Source organism: Henckelia pumila, chromosome 1 (genome assembly GCF_033568475.1).
Source record: "Henckelia pumila isolate YLH828 chromosome 1, ASM3356847v2, whole genome shotgun sequence".
Taxonomy (NCBI): Eukaryota; Viridiplantae; Streptophyta; class Magnoliopsida; order Lamiales; family Gesneriaceae; genus Henckelia; species Henckelia pumila.
Window position 1 is genome coordinate 133178471 of NC_133120.1, and position 22008 is coordinate 133200478.

The 22008-nt window shown below is 36.0% G+C and overlaps 2 protein-coding genes across 3 annotated transcripts; one reads left to right on the top strand and one right to left on the bottom strand.

Annotated features, from left to right (window-relative positions):
• Positions 1–1242: 1242 nt before the first annotated feature.
• LOC140870028 (serine/threonine-protein phosphatase BSL3-like) lies at positions 1243–13173 on the bottom strand. Of its 2 annotated transcripts, XM_073272996.1 has the most exons (22): positions 12346–13173; positions 11845–11905; positions 11687–11765; positions 11513–11589; positions 11279–11373; positions 11105–11204; positions 8958–9027; positions 8093–8194; positions 7905–7986; positions 7628–7807; positions 6252–6522; positions 5926–6160; positions 5662–5832; positions 5092–5330; positions 4195–4279; positions 4004–4102; positions 3722–3921; positions 3563–3638; positions 2203–2338; positions 1967–2106; positions 1784–1847; positions 1243–1668 (listed from the first exon to the last, which is right to left on the bottom strand). In XM_073272996.1, exons 1-22 carry the CDS (start codon positions 12752–12754, stop codon positions 1655–1657), a joined length of 2985 nt encoding a protein of 994 aa, XP_073129097.1. In that variant the 5' UTR covers positions 12755–13173; the 3' UTR covers positions 1243–1654. The 2 variants fall into 2 exon arrangements, with proteins under 2 accessions (XP_073129097.1, XP_073129092.1); XM_073272991.1 differs by having other exon boundaries at positions 1243–1847.
• Positions 13174–20451: 7278 nt separating this feature from the next.
• Positions 20452–20886, top strand: LOC140874032 (uncharacterized). Its single transcript, XM_073277312.1, has one exon. It carries the CDS (start codon positions 20452–20454, stop codon positions 20884–20886), a length of 435 nt encoding a protein of 144 aa, XP_073133413.1.
• The last annotated feature ends 1122 nt before the right edge of the window (positions 20887–22008 follow it).

Sequence of the window (22008 nt, forward strand, 5' to 3'; positions counted from 1 at the left end):
AGGAAGAGACATATATATGACTCCTCCACTAGTAAAAGATGTCTTCAATAATGACATAAAAAATACAAGACAATTGTAAGATTCCCTGAAGTTTCTCGGTGAAACAAGTGAAACTACAGCTATAAATACGGGCATTTGAGGAAGCTGAAGACATCGAGCATTTCCTTCAGTTTTCTTACGAATAAAATTATTGTATTTCTCTTTCTAAGTTTTGTAATAAGTTTTCTATATTATGTATTTCAAGAACACGGCTACCATGAGTAGCTAAACAAGTTGACTCTTCCTCTTCAAAGAAAGTGATTTATGTAATAATAATATGTCTGAATAAATTTCTTTAAGTTTCTTGTCCTTACATGCTCACAACTTATAATTAAATTTATATATATCATACGCCTTAAAGTAAAAAACGAATTAAGGTTGTGCTAGTTGTCGTTGAAGGAGCTTGTGCAGAAACATCTGTTGTGACTGCGTGGTTTGAGTGTGAGGAGCACTTCGTAAAACTCGACATGTATGACCCGACAACACTATGGTCAAAGAGGTATTTAAATTTAATTTATCTTACGAAAGCATGTTGAACGCCTAATCAATTGTATATCGATTGAAAACCTTGCGTAACCGATAGTCCGACATGGCCAAGACTGGTTCTATAGGTATAACAATATCACGTACAAAAGATTAGTTACTAACTAATATTTAATTCAAAAATGAAAACCACTAAGAAATTGAAACAAAAAAAATTGAGGTTAAAGAGTCAAGATAAATTTCGGGTGGTTGATAGGGATTTTTAAATCATTTGTCATTTTTATAAACTCAATTTATTCTTTTTTTTAAAAAAAAACACACAATTTGACGACATTTTTACAAAATCAGTGTATACCCGACCAAATTGTCACCAAAATTAAAATGATGATGCCCCTGAGGGGGTGGAGTGTCCAAGTTGGTGAAGTAGATAAACTCTTGGTCATAAGTCATGAGTTCGATTCCCCTGCCAACACCTTCTTGAACTAGCCTGTCACACAGGGCTTGTCTAGTGTGATTTACCTGATTAGCGTAGTTTGCAAGCTATTGCGTTAGTCCGGGGGTTTATCCAGAGCGCACCGAAAGGTAGCGGCTGCGGGTTCCCACGTCACAAAAAAAAATTAAAATGATCGTAACGCAAGCAATTGTCACTTCTAGAGGAAACTGCTCGAGAGAGATTAGCTATAGGATATCTGCCAAATTGGTTCAAATGAAGCTCGAAAAGAAACAAATTTAATCAACAAATAACTACTGTATTTGGTTGTACAAATGAAGCCCAAGAAAATTTCAACATGACACATCCCACCAATTAAGTAAAAGTACCTTACGTTCTCTTAAACTAGACAAATACAACAAAAACCCAAATGAAGAAACCAAAAAACAATACATACATAACACTTGAAATTAATAATAACTGGGGGAAGAAAAAAAAACCAACATGCCTGTTCGAGCAGAAACCAAGCATTGTGTAACTTCTACCTGTTACCTGTGCTCCTTCAAGTCTCATGTACAGATGCCATTTTCGATTCATAATTTTCTTTTTTTCCTTTTCAGAGCAACAAATTAACTGTACACCTTTCTGGTCAAACATGCCTCGTCATTGTGCGGATGTCACTCCACCGTGAGACCGATCGATTCAACGAATTCGTTCTATGCAATGGACCACGAACAAATCACTGGAAGTTAAAAGGCACTAGCCCAAGCCAAGGAAAGGTACAGGAGGAAGATTGGTAAAAATAGCATATCTAAATCCAAGCAAGAGAACCTCGGTCATTAGCAACTTGGGGACGGCCTCTAGTTGGCGTAGGTGGTCTATTAGCGTTGAGCTCCTGCAAATATATAACCAAAACAAGCAGAGGGAGGAAAAATAACTGATATTGAGTACAAGACAAAAAATGAGACTAAGAATCGCATTCGAAAACGAAAAGCAGGAAATAATTGTAGGTACCTGCATCCACGTGTCATCTGTATGGTTCTCAGGAGAGGTTTCTGGAGAAGATATCGCAGGTGGCAATGGATGAATTAGTTTAGGTACAACTACTAAATCTCTACCCACAACCAAGATGGCACCGGCATTGTTTGCAGTACCTGCAGAAATGAAAAATAAGAAGATTGAACAGCTAATCTTCAAAAAAATAAATATTGTGACAAATAAGTGGAGGGATCCTGGCCAACCATACATACCGCAGTAGTTTGTGGCAGAAAACAGTGTAATTAAATGTCCCTGAGCAAATCTTTCAAATCCATCCATCACACATTCATGTGCCCGGATAATCAATTGAAGATCATTGTTGTTACAGAATTCCTTAACGCGATCCGGCTGCAATGACGATGAAACATTAACTCTAGAAAATTCTCACCAAAAATATAATTAGAAAATAAAATGAACCTCACCTTAGAATACACAACCAGCATTTAAAACATTTCATAAATAATTGCTTTACATCACATAAACTGATTTTATAAGTAATTATTTTCACGCATGCTAGAAACAAGTAGACTTCAGAACCTTGGTCGACAATTATTAGCTAGCTTATGATCATGATTCATATAATAATATTATTTCTTTTCTTTTTTTTGAAACATATAATACTAATATTTCAGTCCTCAATAAGTTCTACATAAACCTTCTTTTGTAAGGCCAGGGAAGAAAATTTCGACTTCGTTTCTAAGAATCCAAGAGATGTTGATTTATGCACCTAAAAACTGTGTCAGATGGTTGAACAGAGCTTACAGACTCGAGATGCTAAACAGGAAACGTTTAAGGACAACCAACCCTGTTTTAGAAAAGAATCTTAAAAGAAACATGAAAATTAGATTCTGTTTTCAACGGTCGTTTCACAAAACTCACAAGTACATACAGTCCACAGCTCTTGAGGATGTTCTTCACAATGAAAAATAACAACCCATCTTGTCTCCATCAACACAGGAAATCTCAATTGACCGATTGGCTCAGAGACAACCTCAACTTAGGTTTTAATGAACAAACAAAAAACAAAACAGAATCCTAGTTTTCCTGTGGTGAAGGAATCTGCATACTTCGAGACACTCTCAGAGTGTTTGACTGAGCTTATTTAGTAAATTTACATTTCATAAGAATTTTGGAGCTTATAAGATGTTACCAACCAAGCACCACACTGAACATATCTTTAAATTCCAGACAAAACCATTCCATCAAGGAAAAATAAAAGTCACATTGGAATTCAATAGTCCAACAGGAATTGGACTCTTACATAGCTATAAATATTTAATCTGCTCCTATCCTTGATTTGCCAACTGTGGTTCTTTTGCAAGTACATCTACTAAAACATAACTGTGATCTAAAAAATAACTGAACCCAAGGTCTAGGACAATGTGCGGCTAAAACACTGCCCCTAGCCTTAACCACACAAGGCCAGCCCAAAATGAAAAGGAAAAGCAATTACACACAAATGCTTTTAAGAAAGAAAATATTTAAAAGCATCTGAGTCAATAAGCACATTAGAGAGATGTATTATTAAAAAAAAGGTGGTGGTTTGCAAGAAACTTCGAAAAAAATACCCACCCCAAACGTAACCAATCCAGGACCTCTAGCATTTGGCCGTAATCCTTCTACGCTATCATTTTCGGTGGGATCAGACCTACAAGGAAATATTAATATCAAGAATATAAGTTCCGGGGATTAGAAGAACTAAAAACATGAAGACAACAAGTATGCCCTAACCACAACAAGTCCATGAGAACAATTGATCCCGCTTCCATTGCAATGGGACGCTGAATATTCTCAATCTGTTCTAAATGGTTTATAGATCTACCAATACCACCATGCATACAAATAATTTTTTTTTCGATCAATGCAGACAGAGGAAGCCAGTTGAACAATCTGTTTATCCGATGCCATGTCCATATTCCATCTCTCTCACCCTATACAGAAAACATCCTGAGGTCCATGACTTTATTCCGTATAACAAAAACCACCAACGAATACAATTATTTTATGTATTACCATACGCTCAATGCACTCAATTCGAAACCCAAAAAGGGCATTGATATCCGCAGCTTCATGATTACCACGAATCAAATGTATTTGATGGGGATGTTCAACCTACAAATCACATATATCACTCACGCACTAGTCATCAGCTAATTTGTGGGGGTGGGGGGATAATGGTACTAGCAAACAGAAGGGAAAAATACCTTCATAGCTAGGAGAAGAGTAATTGTCTCCAAGCTGTGCTGTCCACGATCAACATAGTCTCCCAAGAAGAGATAATCAATATATCTGACAGAAATGATGCAAATCAGTTTCTAGTACGAAAACCTAACTTTTGACATTCAATTAATTACATTATGCCCATTGGTAAAAGGAGTTCTTTCCTCGCTACGAGGTTCTAGTAATAGTTGGGATTGGTTAGCGCAAGACAATATCGTGACCAATGATGACCATGGTAACAATTTTCTTAAAGTTACTGGAACAACCCAATCATGTAGTGGAAGTTTCGCATACTAATCAGTGTAAAAAAGGGAAAAGAAAAAAAAAAACAGTTTTTGAAAGTTCAATAGAAACAATAATGAGAGAAAAATGGAATTAACAATGAGGGAGGACCACAAAAAAAATTCAATATCAGACGATTTGCATAGTTCTTTCAGAAAATAAAAGGTTTAAAGCAAAAACAACCTAGGTCCATCAGATAAAAAAAAAACAGAACATAAATAAAATCAATTTCATATCCTGAAATCCTCTCTCCACTTGGCCAAATGAAAGAAATGAGTTAAACCTTCCTGGGTAAACAAACAATAACTGACATCCATTTAAATAGTTCAGACACTCCCACTAATTATAAGCCAATTAATGCAACAACACACAAAGGTGTTTCTGCAGTGAAGCGAAAAAATGAATTCAAAGATTGGATAACATCAAGGTTTAGACGGTGCTTATTGCTCCTATGGAAATGAAAATAAAGTTCATAAAGTCATTTGGCCAGTGTGTCAAAAGTGTGTGCCACACAAAAGAAGCAAGCTTGCATCTAACAAAATAACAACTGATCAAGAATTTTCGTGTGCACCGAAAATGTTATAAGTTCTACAACTTACGCTATATCACCAGCAGTAGAAGGGGATCCATATTCATCAAAAAGCCGCATAAGATCCCCAAATTGCCCATGTAAATCACCAAATATCTTAATAGGAGCCTTCAGCTGCAGTACAGTAGGTTCACCCGCAAATATTTTCTCAGCGCTATCACATAGATCTGCAATCTCATTACAGTCTAAGAAAAATTGTCTGCGGACAGGAGGCTTCCAACCACGAGGTTTCAGCAGATGAGCAATCACCTGGGAGACAGGACAGAGTCCATAAGGTGCTATTCGAAAAACATGTGTTGGATAGACAAAAATCTAAAAAAAAATTGCGATGGTCAGTAGGATAACTTGGGTGATATAGTATATGTACCACCGAAACAAAATCAGAATAACAAAAAACATGAAAAGTATAACTTTTTTATCAGATTCCTGAGCATTCACCCATATTGATGAGCAACATGAGGACATAAGGCGAAAAGAAAGCATGAGCAAGAAATAGAATGATTTTAGAACTCATCAACAACGTTCATCCTTATCGCCTAAAACCTGAGCAAATACAACTCCAGTGTGTGCAAGAGGATACCTTCTTTGGCACACTGTTAATAGACATCTGGCGATCAAATAGTTTCCTAGCCGCAGTTGCATTATCAGGAGTTCCGTAACTGACTCGCCTGCCTTCATTTTCAAACTGATCTATTGAAAGTTGTCTGACCATACCACCCAAAGCACCACCAGTCTCCGCAGCTATGACAACCTGAAAATGTATTAACAAAAAATAATGTCAAAACACACGATCGTTATACTTGAGATATTAAGGTCATGAAATATATATTAGAGTGATACTGACAGCACGATGATGTAGCCTGACTCCAGCTGGTGAAGAATTGTTTGGCACCACAGAGTCAGGCTTGAACGGGGTAGATATCTGTTTTCCACTAGGAGATGCCTCTGCCCCACGATCTCTATCTGACAGCTCAACTTCTCCATTATTTTGTCGAGCTTTTGCAGCTGCTAATGTCGCACTGATAGCCTCAGCTTCTGCTGCTGCTGCCTCAACCAAGTAGTCCGTGCCTTTACCCAGTCTTCGATTGCAGATATTTATCATTAGAATTGAAGCAAGCAACACAAAAGGTAAGTTGTATTGCAACATACAAACCACAATGAAAAATATACCGGGAACCTCGAAGTGTTGCATTTTCAGTGCTCATATCTCTAAAAATGTCCCCGTTGACAGGGGTAACAGGACTCCCAACCAAGACTTCACCATCAGCAGCAGTCTCGGGCAATGGCGCCCTAGTCCCATCATCAGTAAATCCGTATCTAACTTGTGCATTCTCCTGCTGCATATGGGACACAGCAGCTGCTGCAGCTGCGTGAGAAGCTGCACTAGTTGTTTCAGCAGCAGACAGATCTTCAGCAACAAGCAAGTCGCGAAGCAACACCCCTAAAGTGACAAACATTCAAAGTGTCGAAATTTTTTTTTAAAAAAAAAAAGCGGTTATAATATCCAATTCCATGATAACTCTGAGTTATCAACTCATTTGTGGTGTTAATCTATAGATCTACATCAAAGATTTAAAGAAACAGAGAAACAAGCTTTAAAGTAGCATGCGACAGACTGCCCATGAGAAACCATGAAGAACAAGTAACAGGTTAGAAGCATGTAAAAATACACAAGGAGAATATTCATAGAATTGAGGTAGGAAATAGGAATGATGTTACAAAAAATGGTATTGACGAATGGTACTGGCAAATCTGCCCAACTTATATTTCAGTAGACACTCCATGCTCAATTCTAAAAACACTTGCAAAGGTTTTTAATTTGCATCTCTTATTTGCGTATATAATTCAGGAAGCAAAACAAAAACGGGACAAAATTAATAACCTGAATCGTCAACTGAGAAAATAAATATCTAGCTTCTAACATACAATCAGTCCTCACTCTTGTATCTTTTGGTTTCAATGACTTAACACTTGTCAGTCCTCGAGATCTTAATTGTTGCTCATCTTAATTTAGTGAATAAAAAGTTGAGAAGTGCTTACTAGAAGCTCTCTCAAACACTACCTAAGTAGATGTGTCCATCAAACACCTGTATTCAGCTTGCCTAAAATTTCTCTTGAAGGAATATAGTAAGGATATTAAAAATTACTGTTACAGTTCGAAGATAAAGTATGTCCAAGGAAGTATTTCAGGAAGTGGGGGATAATTTGGGAAGTTTACTGTGTTATTTTTCTGAGGAAATAAGTGCAAGTAAAATCTACAATGGCAAACTCCTATCCAATTCATCATGCTTAAATTTGTGCAGTTTAGCTGTTCTCATAGCAATGTTCCAATCATTTATGATAACACAAAGAAACTCCGTTTGATGATGTCCTCATTAGTTCCAAGTTATCAACCAGGTCAAATCATATATAACTTGGAAACAAAAGATTCCAGAAAATGCAATTTTTCAAAATAGGGATGATACAAAATAGAAAACCTCTTATTTAATCACTGGAACGACCTCAATAAAACTAACACATTCCAATGTGGCAGTATCATATCTTACCACCACGTAGACCACCATAGATGAAGATCAAGTCACCAACAGCAGCAGCAGCATGCCTACAGCGCCTTGTCAATTCAACTTCTGCATCACCACCAGCAGCATCAGCACTGTATCTTCCAGTTCTTGGACTTGTAACAATGGACTTTGAGTCACACCATACTCCTGCTGCTGTATCCAAAACTATATAGAGAACAAAAACGAAGTTATTCTTTGGAGCAACGCAATTTTCTGGTACGTACAAGGAAATTGAACTAGAAAATTCAACAAGGAAACATACCAGCTATACTCGAGGAGTCCTCCACCATTCGTCCCCCGCCAAGTGCCCCCCCAGATACATGCAGTCGTGCATTAACAAAAACCTATAAAGACAATAAACTTTAGGATTTCACACGAGAGGAAAGGGGCAATGATTAATTTGACAAAATAAGAACACGAGAGTTTATCAAGAATCCATGAAGAACTTACTGCTGCATGTTGGTATCTGGCAGATGGTGAGACACCAGGAGCAATTGCCCATTCCCATCTGCCATCTCTATGTTTTGCAAGACCATATGCACTAGCTAGTGGCTGTAAAAGATCATTTTAACAAAAGCAGTTACAATACTCTTAAAGCAATCAAGAATGTCCAATACAGCAGACGACCAAACTCTTCACTTTACAAACAATTGAAACCTAGATGCAATGATAAAACCAACTCTTATTGGTGCATAATCAAATACGGAAAATAGGAAGAAGAGTCAAATAGGAAAAAAAACAATCAAATCATTGAATATACTCAACATTACTAACAATAACATTTAATACCATAATGAATCACCAGATAAAAATCTGATTCATAAGAGATTTAGCATTAGGTGTTCATATAAATAAATCATGCAACTTAGAAATTCGGTAGTCCTTGATGACAGATAAAACATGGAAGTGGACAGCACCATAAGTCACACACTAAGGTCCTCATTTTTTACATTAAACTCATAATGTCTCGGAATATGTTACCCTTCGGTACAACCTTTTTATGAATAGCTTCAGCAATGTAGAACCATTAAGAACTCAAATACATCCCTTCCCTCCCACCATTCCCAATGCAGTTTGGAGAACTAAAAAAAGAATGAGAAAACCGCTTCTGTCTATCATTTGAGTAACCAAACGTCAAAGACGCTGAACAGGTAAGCATAATGCTGGGATTCCATAAAAGAACAGGCTTAATTTATTTTCTTTACAAAAGAGAGTAATAAATCCTTTGACAAAAAGAATCAATAAAACAAGGTCAAGTGGATCTCAGCATGTCTTAAATCATGCACAATGCATTTGCCATAGGACTCCCACTAACCACACTATTCGCATCTCTCCCACCAGACAGCAGAAGAAGACCATCAGAGCGAGCACTTGTTGTTGCATACCTGCAAGCAGACAATCATGATAAATATCAAATAGGATATATTCCTGCAATTTCAGAAAAACACGAGATGTCATGAAATTTTCAAATTTTCTCGAGCACAAATTTAGTGGATCTGTTCAGTATAAGCAAAATGATGAAATAAGGCCACTTTTAAGAGCCAATTCTAGTTCATAAAACTGAGATGGAGAAATCCAGTCAAGGCAGCACAAAAGAAAAATTCAGAATGAATCCAAATCAATGCTGGCAAACATTAATTCAAACCCATCCACAGAATCCAATCTTAGAACACTTTGGTATTTACTCAGGAGTAGCATCTACACGGTAAATTCTTGCCTCCTAGACTAAGTTGTCACATCCAAGATTCATCCAACTCAAACCCACATCATCACACTACAATTACAATATACATTTCAGTAGCAAACAGAAACCTGGCTTAACTAATTTTGAAACTTCAATTTACGTAATTCGTAAAACATGAAACATATGAAACCAAAAACATGGGTGTCGTTTCATGCAGGGACATTACGGGTTTGTGATGTCACAACATACACAAACAGAGATTTATTGCATTTTTTACATTGTGTGTGATCTTAAAATTTATAGCATTTTTAATATTGTGTGATTTTAAATTTTAGAATATAACATACGGAGTTCAAACATATTCCATGGATTATTTAAAAGGAGCGTAAAAAATTAAATCAAAAACAATAACTATGTTGGAAACTCTGGAAATGAGACATTAAGAATTGTATTGGTCTATTGTAGAATATGAGGTACATTTAGTTTATTTATGGAGAGAACGCATAGTTCCGAAAACAAAATCAAACATGGAACTGAAAGAGAGAGCCAAGCTGCATTTGCACATATTTTATGCCAAAACATAAGTCTTCATGATAACCATGCTGATCAAGCTATGAATGTGATTGAATAGTAATTATGCAGGAATGGAGGGAGAAGACAATAGAAAAGAGAGTGGAAGAAGAGAAAATGTTAAGGCTTAATAAATTAATCGAATAAAGGAAAGTAGATGATTAATCATTTCTCACAATCATATCCAGACAAGTTTTAAATTTTCCCTACTATCTGTCTTAAATAGGTTCATAATCACGTTAATTTATGCTCCACATAGAACATGAAGTATAATTCTAAAAGTACATTAAGATAGAAAGATTTATTCAACTAACCATCCAAACCAATCCTAGATGGTTCAGCACATAAGTTCAAAACAAGGTAAATATCTTTCAAATTTGCGAGAACTGTAACAGAATTCTGTGCATGCAAACAAGAGTGATGATCTGGCAGGTTCAAAGAACAGTGTTTTGTACAACAGAATGTTTTTTTTTTTTAATTATAACGCGTGAACGTATTGTACACTAGAATGTTAAAGGAACAAATCTGCCAACTTTCAGGACTCAATCTAGCACTACGTTCCTAAGAAATTAGATGGAAAAAAATATAAGGGAGAACAAAGTAATAGAAGATTCCAAGGGAGAATGAGGAAAAATAGAAGGAAAAATAGAAAGGAGAGTTCATATTTCTTCTGAAATGGAGATAGTAGAGTACACAACTAAATAGCTCGTCCACAAAAACAAAGAAAGAAAATCATTGGGCCCAAAGGGAGAAAAGAAACACATATTTTCTTTCAATCAAGTATCAAGCCAGATAATCTAATGAGACATTCTGGTATGGAAAAACTTTTCCATGGTAAGGACCAAACAAATGCGAACACGCACAACAAGATAGCACCATGGAAACCCTAAAACAGGTAAGTTTAGGCAAGCAGTTTTTATGAAAAAGTTTCCTACTTTTCATTAATTTAATTTAATAAAATGTAAAATCCTCCCAAACAGCACAAATGTACCACAACGTTTCGTCAAGACCATTTATTAGATGAGTCAGTGCAAAGGAAAGAAAAAATTATGAAGCCCTAATTGAGCTCATTGTCTATTGGAAGAACAAAAAAAGACAAGGCGGAAAAACAGAGAAAAGGAAACTGAGAATTCAGAAGGAAAGAACATGAAAGGGAAACAAATTTCTTTTATATAATGCTATTAGCTGTGAGTTTAGAGAAAAATTACATGCATGGAGGAGGACTTTCACCCTCTGGTTCCAGTTTCCGCCATTCATATGGCTTTGCAGCAGTGTCTAGCGCCCAAACATCAGCTAAAGCTCTTTTTCCTGAAAAGCATTCACAAATTAACGCCAACAAAAATAACATAATGCACCAAGAAAGAACAATTGATCAAACAAACCATCATTTCCACCAATTGCCATGAGATAACGTTGTCCAACCAAAGCCATGACATGTCCGTAGCGTGGCCCTGGTCCGGGACCTTGCACAACAACCCTAAATGAGAGGTATTCAGTTCTGTGTCGATAGAAAACGACAAGAAATATACAACTCGTTTGTTTGTGCAACGGTAAAACATTTTGCACACGGAAAGTCTGTAATATGTACATGTATTTATTGTTATTAAGAGAATAACCTGTGCCACCTAGGCCGTACAGTAAGGTCCAGAACGTGAAGATCTTCTGAAGACAAACCTGCCGGACCAATCCCACCCTATGATAAGAAAACATTAAAGACATAAATATTCAAATCTCATAAGTCATAAATGTGAATTGTCAACTTTAGAAGAAAAGGTCATTTGTCAACTCACCTGAATAACGACCATAGTACCGACAGCGGTGGCAACATGAGCTGCCCTAGGCGTGGGTGGTTCTCCTATTGGGGTAAGTCTGACAATTAAATTAAAATTTTTTATTACAATACCACCAAATAAAGATTCAATTTGACACACGGTCACAATTAGCTTACCTAGACCACTTATTTGTCAACACATCATAACTATGAACATCGGCCGTGGCCCCAGCCAACCCTGTCATCAAATTTGACGCATGCTTAAATGTCAATAATAGGTCATGAGTAAAAAAAACCATTTTTCACAGCTAAATTAAAGAACAGTGAGCACAATCAGACCATCCTCCTTCAATGATAAGAATTGCATAGTTGAATAGATCACTTAAATGATCTCCTTTGTACCATATAATATGAACCGCAAATTGCGGCATTGCCCGTACTCCTTTATTAAGAAACTTTAAGGATGCTACTCACATATATTTCAGCTTAATTATACTTCCAGTCATTCTCTAAAGAGAAGAGAGTTTATAAATGCTTGAAAACTGCAAGATTACTGCCCAGTACTTCAGACAACATACCCATAAAAATTGCAATTCAAGTAAGGAAAAGGGAAAGAATACTAGAAATAATAATCGAAATCTTCATAACATCATGAATCTCCGAATACAACAAACATACTAATTCCTGCACTTCCGGCAGAGGTAGGAGTTCCCGATGCTGCAGAATTCCCTTCCAGCGCTGTCGCCCCACCAAACAGAATCAATCTAGGCCCAATGTACCCAGGACTGCCCACCTCCCCAATAGCCGAAACAGCCGTCAGCGTGTGACCACACCGCGGTCCTGGGCCGTCATCCTCCTTCTCGATATTGACGTTAACTACTCTGTATTTAGGCGCAAAACGGGGCCCCGCCACCCCCTCCCCTACACCACAAGCATTACTGCCAATATCATTAACGCTCCTATTACCATGTTCCTGTTGCGGCCCTGAGGATTGAGATTGGGACGGCGCGTCCGCATCATTAGCAGTGGAGGGCCGGTCGGAAGAATATTGATCCGGCTCGTTCCCCATGGAAGAATCCACCTCCATTTCCACCCAAAACCCGTAAATTTCGAAACCCTAAAACAAGATCGGAGCTTGATTTGTCAGCAACCCGCATTTTCAGCAATCATCTTCGAATTACCCTATCCCAGAAACTTATCTCCTCCCTTCCTCTGCCGCTATCCACATATATACAAGATGAATACAAAACAACGAATCGTAATCGTTTGTGTGTGTAAAAAATTGTGCAAAGTATATGTACGTATGTGTATGTATAGAGGTATGTGTATGTATGTATCCGTGTGTGCTTTGGGAGGAAAAGGTGGGCAAAATTTTCAGTTTTCTTCGGTTTGTTTCTGTTGTATGTGTGCGTGAAAATTGTGTGCACGGCTTTTTAACACTCCGACCACCACCGTTCAACACGGCGGCGGTGTCACGAAATTTAAGGAATGAATGGTAAAATAGTAATTCCAACCAACGTACTTGTCTCCTAATTTTTTTTCTTCATGCCTATATTCTAGGGACCATGCAGTTTGGTTTTTTTTTATTATTATTATTTCATAAATTCAAATAGAATGACCATGTAAAAATTCAGTTATGAAGGATTTTCTAAAAAACTGTTTCTAAAATATAATTTAATATACGATTTTAACGATTTCGAACTGTTACACAACCTTTACAAGAGTGAATAAAATTTTATAAAGCAATAATCAAGAATTAAAGCCAAATATTTTGTAGAGAAAACAAATCTCCTAAAAAATTTATTTCCAAATTAACCATTAGATATTCCATAAGCATTTGGTTCCTAACAAATACTTGAAAGTATGAGCAAAGAATAAACAAAAATTTTAAATGGTTACATTTTACTAATTTACTTGGTAATAAATTATTCAATAACAATTTCAAAAAAAAAATTATTCAATAACAACCTCTTTAATGTGCAAACATGAGTTAAAAAAAATGTGGCATCTAGGTTTTGTCTGATAGTTTTAAGTCAAATGTAAAACGAATAATACATCATTGTAATGTATCAAGAGTAATTGATTGAGAACTTTTCCTCTATTTAGTGTGATCGGTCAATATAGTTTTTCTCTTACATTGTTAATGTATCATTCCATGTTGTGTGGTATAAAAAACATTTTCAATCATTGTAAACAAATTAGAAAATTTTGTTTTTTCTGTCTCGTTTGTTTGTTATTTTGCGATTTCGGTCTTTTGTGTTATCAAATTTCAATGTTAGTCCGTTTTCTTTGTTTTTTCTCGATAAGTTTAGTCATTTTTCCGACGTGACGTTGATGTGGAGCTGGCGTGAATGTGCCACGTCAGCATTTTTGAAGAAAAATTACTAAAATTTTCAAAAATCGAAACATGCAGGACTAAAACTAAATTCTAAAAACATAAATAACCAAAATTACAAAATTACAAGATCAATTTGCAATTTTCCTTAAAAAATTATGGAAAATGTTAATGTACATGTTTGGTTATATACTCATTTACATGTTATCTATGAAGTTACAAAACTATTCCAATGAAGATATCTTTCTAGTAGTGTACATTTGACAATTTTATAATTTCAAAAGTAATATGTAACGTACGTGTGATCAAATTAAATGTATATAAGTATCATGATAACTTTAAAATTATTTTGTACATGTAGCATTACCCTTAAAATTATTATGTGTGGTTTGATTCTATTAAGATGCATTTTAAAACGTTTGAGAATCCCTAAATATCATGTAAGAGTTAAATTCGGTATTTTATGAGTATAAAGTTAATACTTCTTTTTATTTTTATTTTATTAATATAAATATATGACCACATTTTTAATTTTTTAGATTGTATCTATCATTAAGGCTTGAACGCGCCAAACTTACATGAAAGAAATAGCAAATATCATTTTATACGCACATGCAAGTACAACTATATGCTTAATTTTAAGCACAAAATTATGTAATATATCCTCATTTTAACCTATAAAACATAAAATATGAAAAAATTAGCTGTCTTCTAAATATTTTGATCAGATAGGTGATCAGTCCCCACACAAGACCACTCAAATAACGTGGAGACGGAATCTTAATTTTGTCAACCACACGATGAGTAAGTTTCTAAATATATTAATTATAGATAAATCCATCTTTAAGATATAAATATACAAAATATAATTTATCATGTAAAAATATTATGCAATAAAACCGAAATTCAATAACAAGATATTTCTAAAATCGTTCATTTCAAAATTACATGTATGAATGTAACAAAGAAGAAGCAACTCGAATTTTAAACTTTTCATGTAATAGAAATCAGAGGGAACAATTCCCACAAACCAGATTCTTCATCATAACCATACAACAATTCCTCTTTCGAAATCAACCATCTGCAAAGTGAACGACACCTATTGTTATCTCTTTTAGCATCATATGCATCAAAATGGTACCATTTTGAGTCTCCCCATTGTACATCGCAATAGAATAGAGTCGTGCCCCAGAAATTCACACTGAAACTCCACACCGTGGAGCCGCCTTCTTCCACCAGATGATATCCCAAATCATCGTCTCTTGATCGACAATGCACATTCATGTGTCGACCATTTTCCAACCTATTAATCACTTGTACGTAAATTCTTGCGGTAACACGTGATGCATATAATAGTACAAGGGCAAAAATAACAATCTGTTTCGAAATTTTTTTCATTTTGTATTGTAAAATGGCATGATCATATTGACTTCTAAGGGGTGATGGTTTTATAAAAGCGTCTTTGAATGGTTATTTCATGAAGTTTCTTGGATTAGATGAAATGTGTGTTGGTGGAATAAAGAAAATGAATTAGCTACCTCTCTTTCTTTCTTTATGTTAATTTCTTTTGTCCAAGAGATCGATATCCTTTTGATGATCAATTATTGATAAAGAAAATTATTGATGTGAAATAGGAGAACCTCATCTTTTGAGTTTAGTCTCCTCATTCCACTAATATAATTAAAATAAATTGAATTAATAAGCTTTTAACATTATCTAATTTGTCTTTGATAGTGATATATATATTTGATTGTATATATCAAAAATAATATATTAAATAACTTATCAAATGATTGTATCATGAATTATTATATAAATAAAAAAACGAAAGATAAAAAAGACCAATTGTAAATGACATTTAGAATTTCTCTAATATACTTCAGAGATTACCTGAAGTAATAGTTATTTATCGAAGTAAACGCCAGTAAAGTAATAGACTATCTTTGAAAAGAATTTTAATTCCTTAAAATATCATACCTTCGAGGACAACACTAACTTAAAATTAACAAATTGCGTATACAACACATTTTTTCAATTTTTTTTAATTCGCATTAAAACCAAAGTCTTATCTAGTAAATTGGCGAAGTCTTTGTCCGGTCCAAGGAGGCAAAACCGGTTCGAAGTTGGACCGATGCCGAAGTACAAAATCGTCTTTTACTTCGTAACTTTCTCCAATTATCGAAGAAGTTGATCGTGTATTACTTCACATTTTACAAGAATGCCGAAGTACAATTAATATATGACTTCACAGTTTGTCAATATTGGAGAATAAAAACTATATTTTCGTTGAATATAGAAGTAATTTTGCATATATTAATGCATCAAAGTTTCAATTTAACGAAGTAATTGCTATAGACGACTTCACAACTTCACAAATTTATGAAATGTTCCGAAGTAAATATTTTTTTCTACTTCGCCACAATTTTAATTTGTCAAAATATTTTAATTATATTATTTCATCATTTATTTCTAATATAGAAGTAAAAGATAATATTTTAATATAGTACAAGTTAATTTAACGAAGTATAATAAATTAATAAAGAAATAAAATAAAAAATTTATTTTTTCACTTAATCAAAATTAAACAATAATTTAATATACAGCAATACCACATAAGAAAGCTAGGCCTGCACATGAAATACATATCATATGGGTCCGCATATTAGGAAAAAAAGATATATGTGCACTGGAAAATGATTTATAAATTTTGGGTAGGTTCTCATAAAATACCCCTGCTATTTGATATCCAGATCGTGCTGCCTGAAGTTTATGGACATTTAAAGCTTAGTTTCAGCTCATTTCTTCAGTTATTGTAAGCTGCCTGTAAATAAAACGTTACTCATTCAATTATAATTCGATTTCATCACGATTATCATACTAATATTGATAATTAATTTTGTTAATTAAAAGGAGAAAGATCTTGGTTGCAGCAACTTCGAGAAAAGTGGAAAGGACTGTGTCAATTTCAAACCTTGGATTCTTTGAAGTTAATAATATGAAGTTGTAATGGGTTTTTTCAATCAAATCTTGTGCGAATTTGTGTTCAAGTTGGAATTATAATACATAAGATTATAAATTTTAAAGGCTTTCTTATAGTTTCATAAGTTATAGTTTTTGTTAGTCGATTTCATGGACTTAAAGTTGAATCATATATATGTGTAATTTATTTTATTTCATGCTCATGCTCTATTTTTTTTTTAAAAAAAATATATTATATTTTCTTATTTCTACTGCTTTGTGTCACAAAATCTTTTATGATTATTTGATTACTATTTATAATTGGGGTTATGTTAAGATTTTATTGTACGACCTACAAATTATTTTGAAGGTAGGTATTAGCTAATTTTTGGGTGATCAACTGTGTCAACAATGGACAAAGAATGGATGTGTAATGATAGGCTATCACGTGAATACGATATCGGAGTAAAGTTTTTCTTGCAATCTGCAATGAGCAATGCTAACGATCCTTATGCAATTCCTTGCCCATGTGCAAGATGTGGTAATTTGAAGAAGAAAAATGTTCAAACTATAAGTGCGCATTTGTATTATAATGGTATAAATTTGACATATCATACATGAATATGGTATGGGGAAAGATCTATGACAATGAACTCAATGAACGGTAATGATGGAGCAGGTCAAAAAGAACACGAATCTTTTGCTGAGGAACCTATAGATTTGGTACATGCTGTATATGATTTGTATGCTGAGAATCCAAGCCAATTCAATAATGAGGGCTGTTTTGGACTGCTTTGGGAGGGTGTTTGGATTCTATTTTAGGGTTGTTTGGAGGTTGTTCTGGGGCTTTTTAGGCGGTGGTTTTGGAGTTTGTTTGGAGTGGTTTTGGGAAGTGATGGGGGCTGTTTTGGGCTGCTTTGGGAGGCTTTCCCCCCCCCCACCATGTTCAGCTGCCAGCTGGTTCCTCGGAGGGCAGTTGACGAGGAAGTTGACTTGGTTGATGAAGCGTATGGAGAGGGAGTGACATAAGAAGGAGAAGAGGAGGATGAGTAGTAGGGTGACGTATTTCATGGCTACCATGAACTCTCACTTCATGGAATTTTCTTTCTTTGGTCACTCTTTTGGTTCTTATAGGGTTTTCTTCTTTATGTGGAGAATGTTTTTGGGTTTCTCGAGAATGTGTCATTTTCATGAAGATTTATGTCTCGAGTGTTCATGAATTTTTTCCATGTTTCTTATCAAACTTTCTTGCAAATCATGTTATTATTGTTTTTACAGGAATGGAATGATATCTTAGAAGATGCACAAGTGGAGAAATTCTATCAACAAAGAACGATATTTTGGGTTTGATATGCGCGATTTTCTATCTTTTTTGGGGTACTTTTTTGTTTTGTAAAATTGTCTCAAAAGTTGTTGGAATATTTTGGTTGCATATTTTATATGTCTCGTTTAATTCTTGGTAGATTGTTAATCTCTTGATAAATCGTCTATTGTAATTCAGAAATGTATTTTCTTAATTAATGGTACTTTGGTGATGTTTGGTTTGATTTGATATAAGGTTTAGAGATGAGGGAGTTGCAGCAGCAGTTGCAGAATTTGTTGGATAAGGGATATATCCGACTGAGCGTTTCACCATGGGGAGTGCCAGTACTTTTCAACAGGAAGAAGGATGGTTCCATGCGTCCTTGTATTGACTATAGATAGTTGAACCAATCGAGGTTAAGAACAAGTATCTTTTGCCGCGCATTGATGATATGTTCGACAAACTTCAGGGTACGTACCTATTCGTATTCCAAGTTTGACTTGAATTCAATGTTTCATCAATTATGGTCACTATGAGATTTTAGTGATGCCTTTTGGACTAACGAACACACCTGCAGTGTTCATGGAATTGATGAGCAGAGTCTTCTGCAATTATCTGGAAAAGTTTGTCGTGGTTTTATTGACGAAATTTTGGTATACTCTTGTAGTATTTACGAACATGCGCAGCACTTGAGGCCTGTACTACAGATTCTCCGTGAGAATCAGTTATATGTCAAGTTCAGTAAGTGCGAGTTTTGGATAGTCGGAGTGGTATTCCTTGGTCATGTCATTTCTCGAGAGGGTGTAACACTGCCTGGGTGAACGGTGAATCTACTGTGATGTGCCTGAGACAAATATCATCTCTCAAGGTCGAATCATCGAGTACCACCACCCTACCAAACAAACACAACAATCAGTCTGTCTGGAAATAGAAACCTGAAGTGTTGTCTCCCTGAGCATGTCTCACTAACCTTTGCGTATTCGGATCAGAAAATTGTACTTTTTGGATGTGGGCAAACAATGATGGCTCAGATAGTACTGAAAATACTCAGATTCCCTGCTGTACTTTATTCTGCTGGAAAATGAAGTTCAAAGAACAACACTCTTGAACGGTACTAGCCACTGCACTAGTGCGGAGAGCACTAACACTCACCTTACGGCTAAGTGTGTCTCCTAATGGATTCGCAGAACTTGGATGTTACTTATCGCACAATCATAGTCCTTAAAAATATCCATCCAACGACGTTGTCGCATGTTCAACTCCGCCTGAGTGAACAGATACTTCGAACTCTTTTGGTACGAAAAGATCTCGAACCACTAGCCATGTAAATAATGACGCCAAATCTTCAGTGCAAATACGATCACTGCAAGCTCTAGGTCATGCACTGGATAGTTTCCTTTGTGATTTTTCAACTGTCTGTAAGAATAGGAAATCATTTGCCCTCTCTGTGTTAGCACACAGCCCAACCCTTGAAGAGATGCATTGGTGTAAACCACATAGCCTCCGGGTCTATATGGTAACGCAAAAACAGGCGCGGTAGTCAATTGACTCCTTAACTCGTTGAAGCTCTGCTCACACTCGCTCGATCAGACAAAAGGAACATCCTTCCTTGTCAACTGCGTCAATAGACTAGCAATTTGTGACCAGAATGGAAGTGGGAGCATGTGACGATGGATTTTTCACCCACTTATCAATGTCCTACAGGCAGTGTGATGTTATTTGGGTTGTGGTGGACAGATTGTCCAAATCCGCTTATTTTCTTCCGTATAACCACGAGTTTTCTTTTGATCTCATGGCGATGTTATACATCCAGGAGATCGCGTGATTGCATGGAGTTCCTTTGAGCATAGTCAGTGATAGAGATCCGCGGTTCACCTTATGTTTTTGGGGTTGCTTTTAGCGATATTTGGAAACTACTTTGAGTTTGAGTACTGCATATCACCTAGAGACTGACGGTCAATTCGAGAGGACTATTCGGACATTAAAGGATATGCTGAGGACTTCAGTGATGGATTTTGGGTTATCTTGGTAGGATCACTTTCCAATGACATAGTTCGCGTATATCTATCATCGTAGTATTGGCACGACACCATTCGAAGCCTTTTATGGTCGTTGTCATTGGACACCCTTATTTTGGGATGAAGTAAGGGAATGACAGGTTGAAGGACCGAAATTGATCCATCAAATCATGGAAAAGGTTGAGTTGATCGAGAAAAAGATCAAGACCGTTGAAGACAGGCATGATAGTTTTGCCAAAACCAAGTGCATACCATTACATTTTGAGGCGCGAGAACATGTTTTCATGCGAGTATCGCCTTTCTGGAAGGTGATGAGATTTGGTCTGAAGGACAAGTTAACACCTAGATTCATTGGTTCGTTCGAGATACTGGAAAATGTTGGAGATGTGGCATATCTATTGGCATTACCACCGTATCTCTCTAGCATTCACAATGTGTTCCACGTATCGTTAATTTGTCAGTATATTGCAGATGAGTCGCACATTTTGCATCCGACAGAGGTCCAGCTAGAACAAGGTTTGTCGTATGTGGAGAGACCGCTTAAGATTCTCGACAAGAAGGATAAGGTACTTCGAAATAAATGCATTCCTCTAGTTATGTCTTAGTGGCAATGTCGAGGCACCGAGGAAGTGACTTGAGAATTAGAGAGTCGTATGCGTTTCGAGCATACAGAGTTATTTTGATTGTATTTTGTTTATTTGAGTAGTAGTTGTATTTGAAACTGCACTTTTTTTATGAGGTTGTTTAGTGTTAATTGTTCTGATTATCCTAGCTTGGATTTCGAGGACAAAATATCTTAAGTTGGGAAGAATATAGTAGTCGGACTCCTAATTTAAGCTAATCTACAACCTAATCATTCCGATCGAGGTCTATATATAATGGTCAAGAGCCTTACTTTCTTTACTCATTTATCAAAGCTCTCTAGTTTCTAGCAATTTTTTAGGGGTTTACGGGCGATGTATTTGAGGGCTAGGCAGTGACGAAGTGATACCAAGATCTTAGCAGAGTTGTGCCTTGAGTTTAAGGAAATATTCATCAAAGGGCTGATTACGGACGCAGGTATATCTCTAGACTCTGATCAGCTTTAGTGAATAACTATTAGTTTAGTTAAGGCTTTTAGTAGACGCGTAGTGATACGGTGATTGTCTCTTATAGGCTTGGACTAGAGAGCTAGTATCGCTAGGTTTCTTATTCTGAGGTGCCTAGATATCCTGGTTGAGTCGCATGTTCTATGTTTGCATGATTTATATGGTATGGCTTATGTGCATTTATTATGTCACGATTATTATGTTGCATGCATTATGACGTTGAGCATATACCTTGATAGGCAGGCTTAATGGGCCGGTTCGGCCCGGAACCGAACCGGACCCAATAAACCCGGAACCGAACCCGGTATGGAAGAACCGGGCCCGGAACCGAGTCCAATCCATTTAATAATGGATTGAACCGGTTCAGGGTTTTTAGAACCGGTTCATCCGGTTCCGGTTCCGGTTCCTGAACCAGATCCGGATATAACCGGATCCTACCCGGAACCGGATCCGGAACCGGAAATTTAAAAAAAAATAAAAAAAATAGAAAAGTTGGCCAACTGATACATTGTATCCGTTGGCAATTGACAATTGACAATTGTCAATTGTGTACCATGCAGTAGCCGTTCAATGGCTACTGCATGGTTTAATTGCAAATTGGCCCCCAAATTAGGGGGCCATTTTAAAAAAATAAATTAT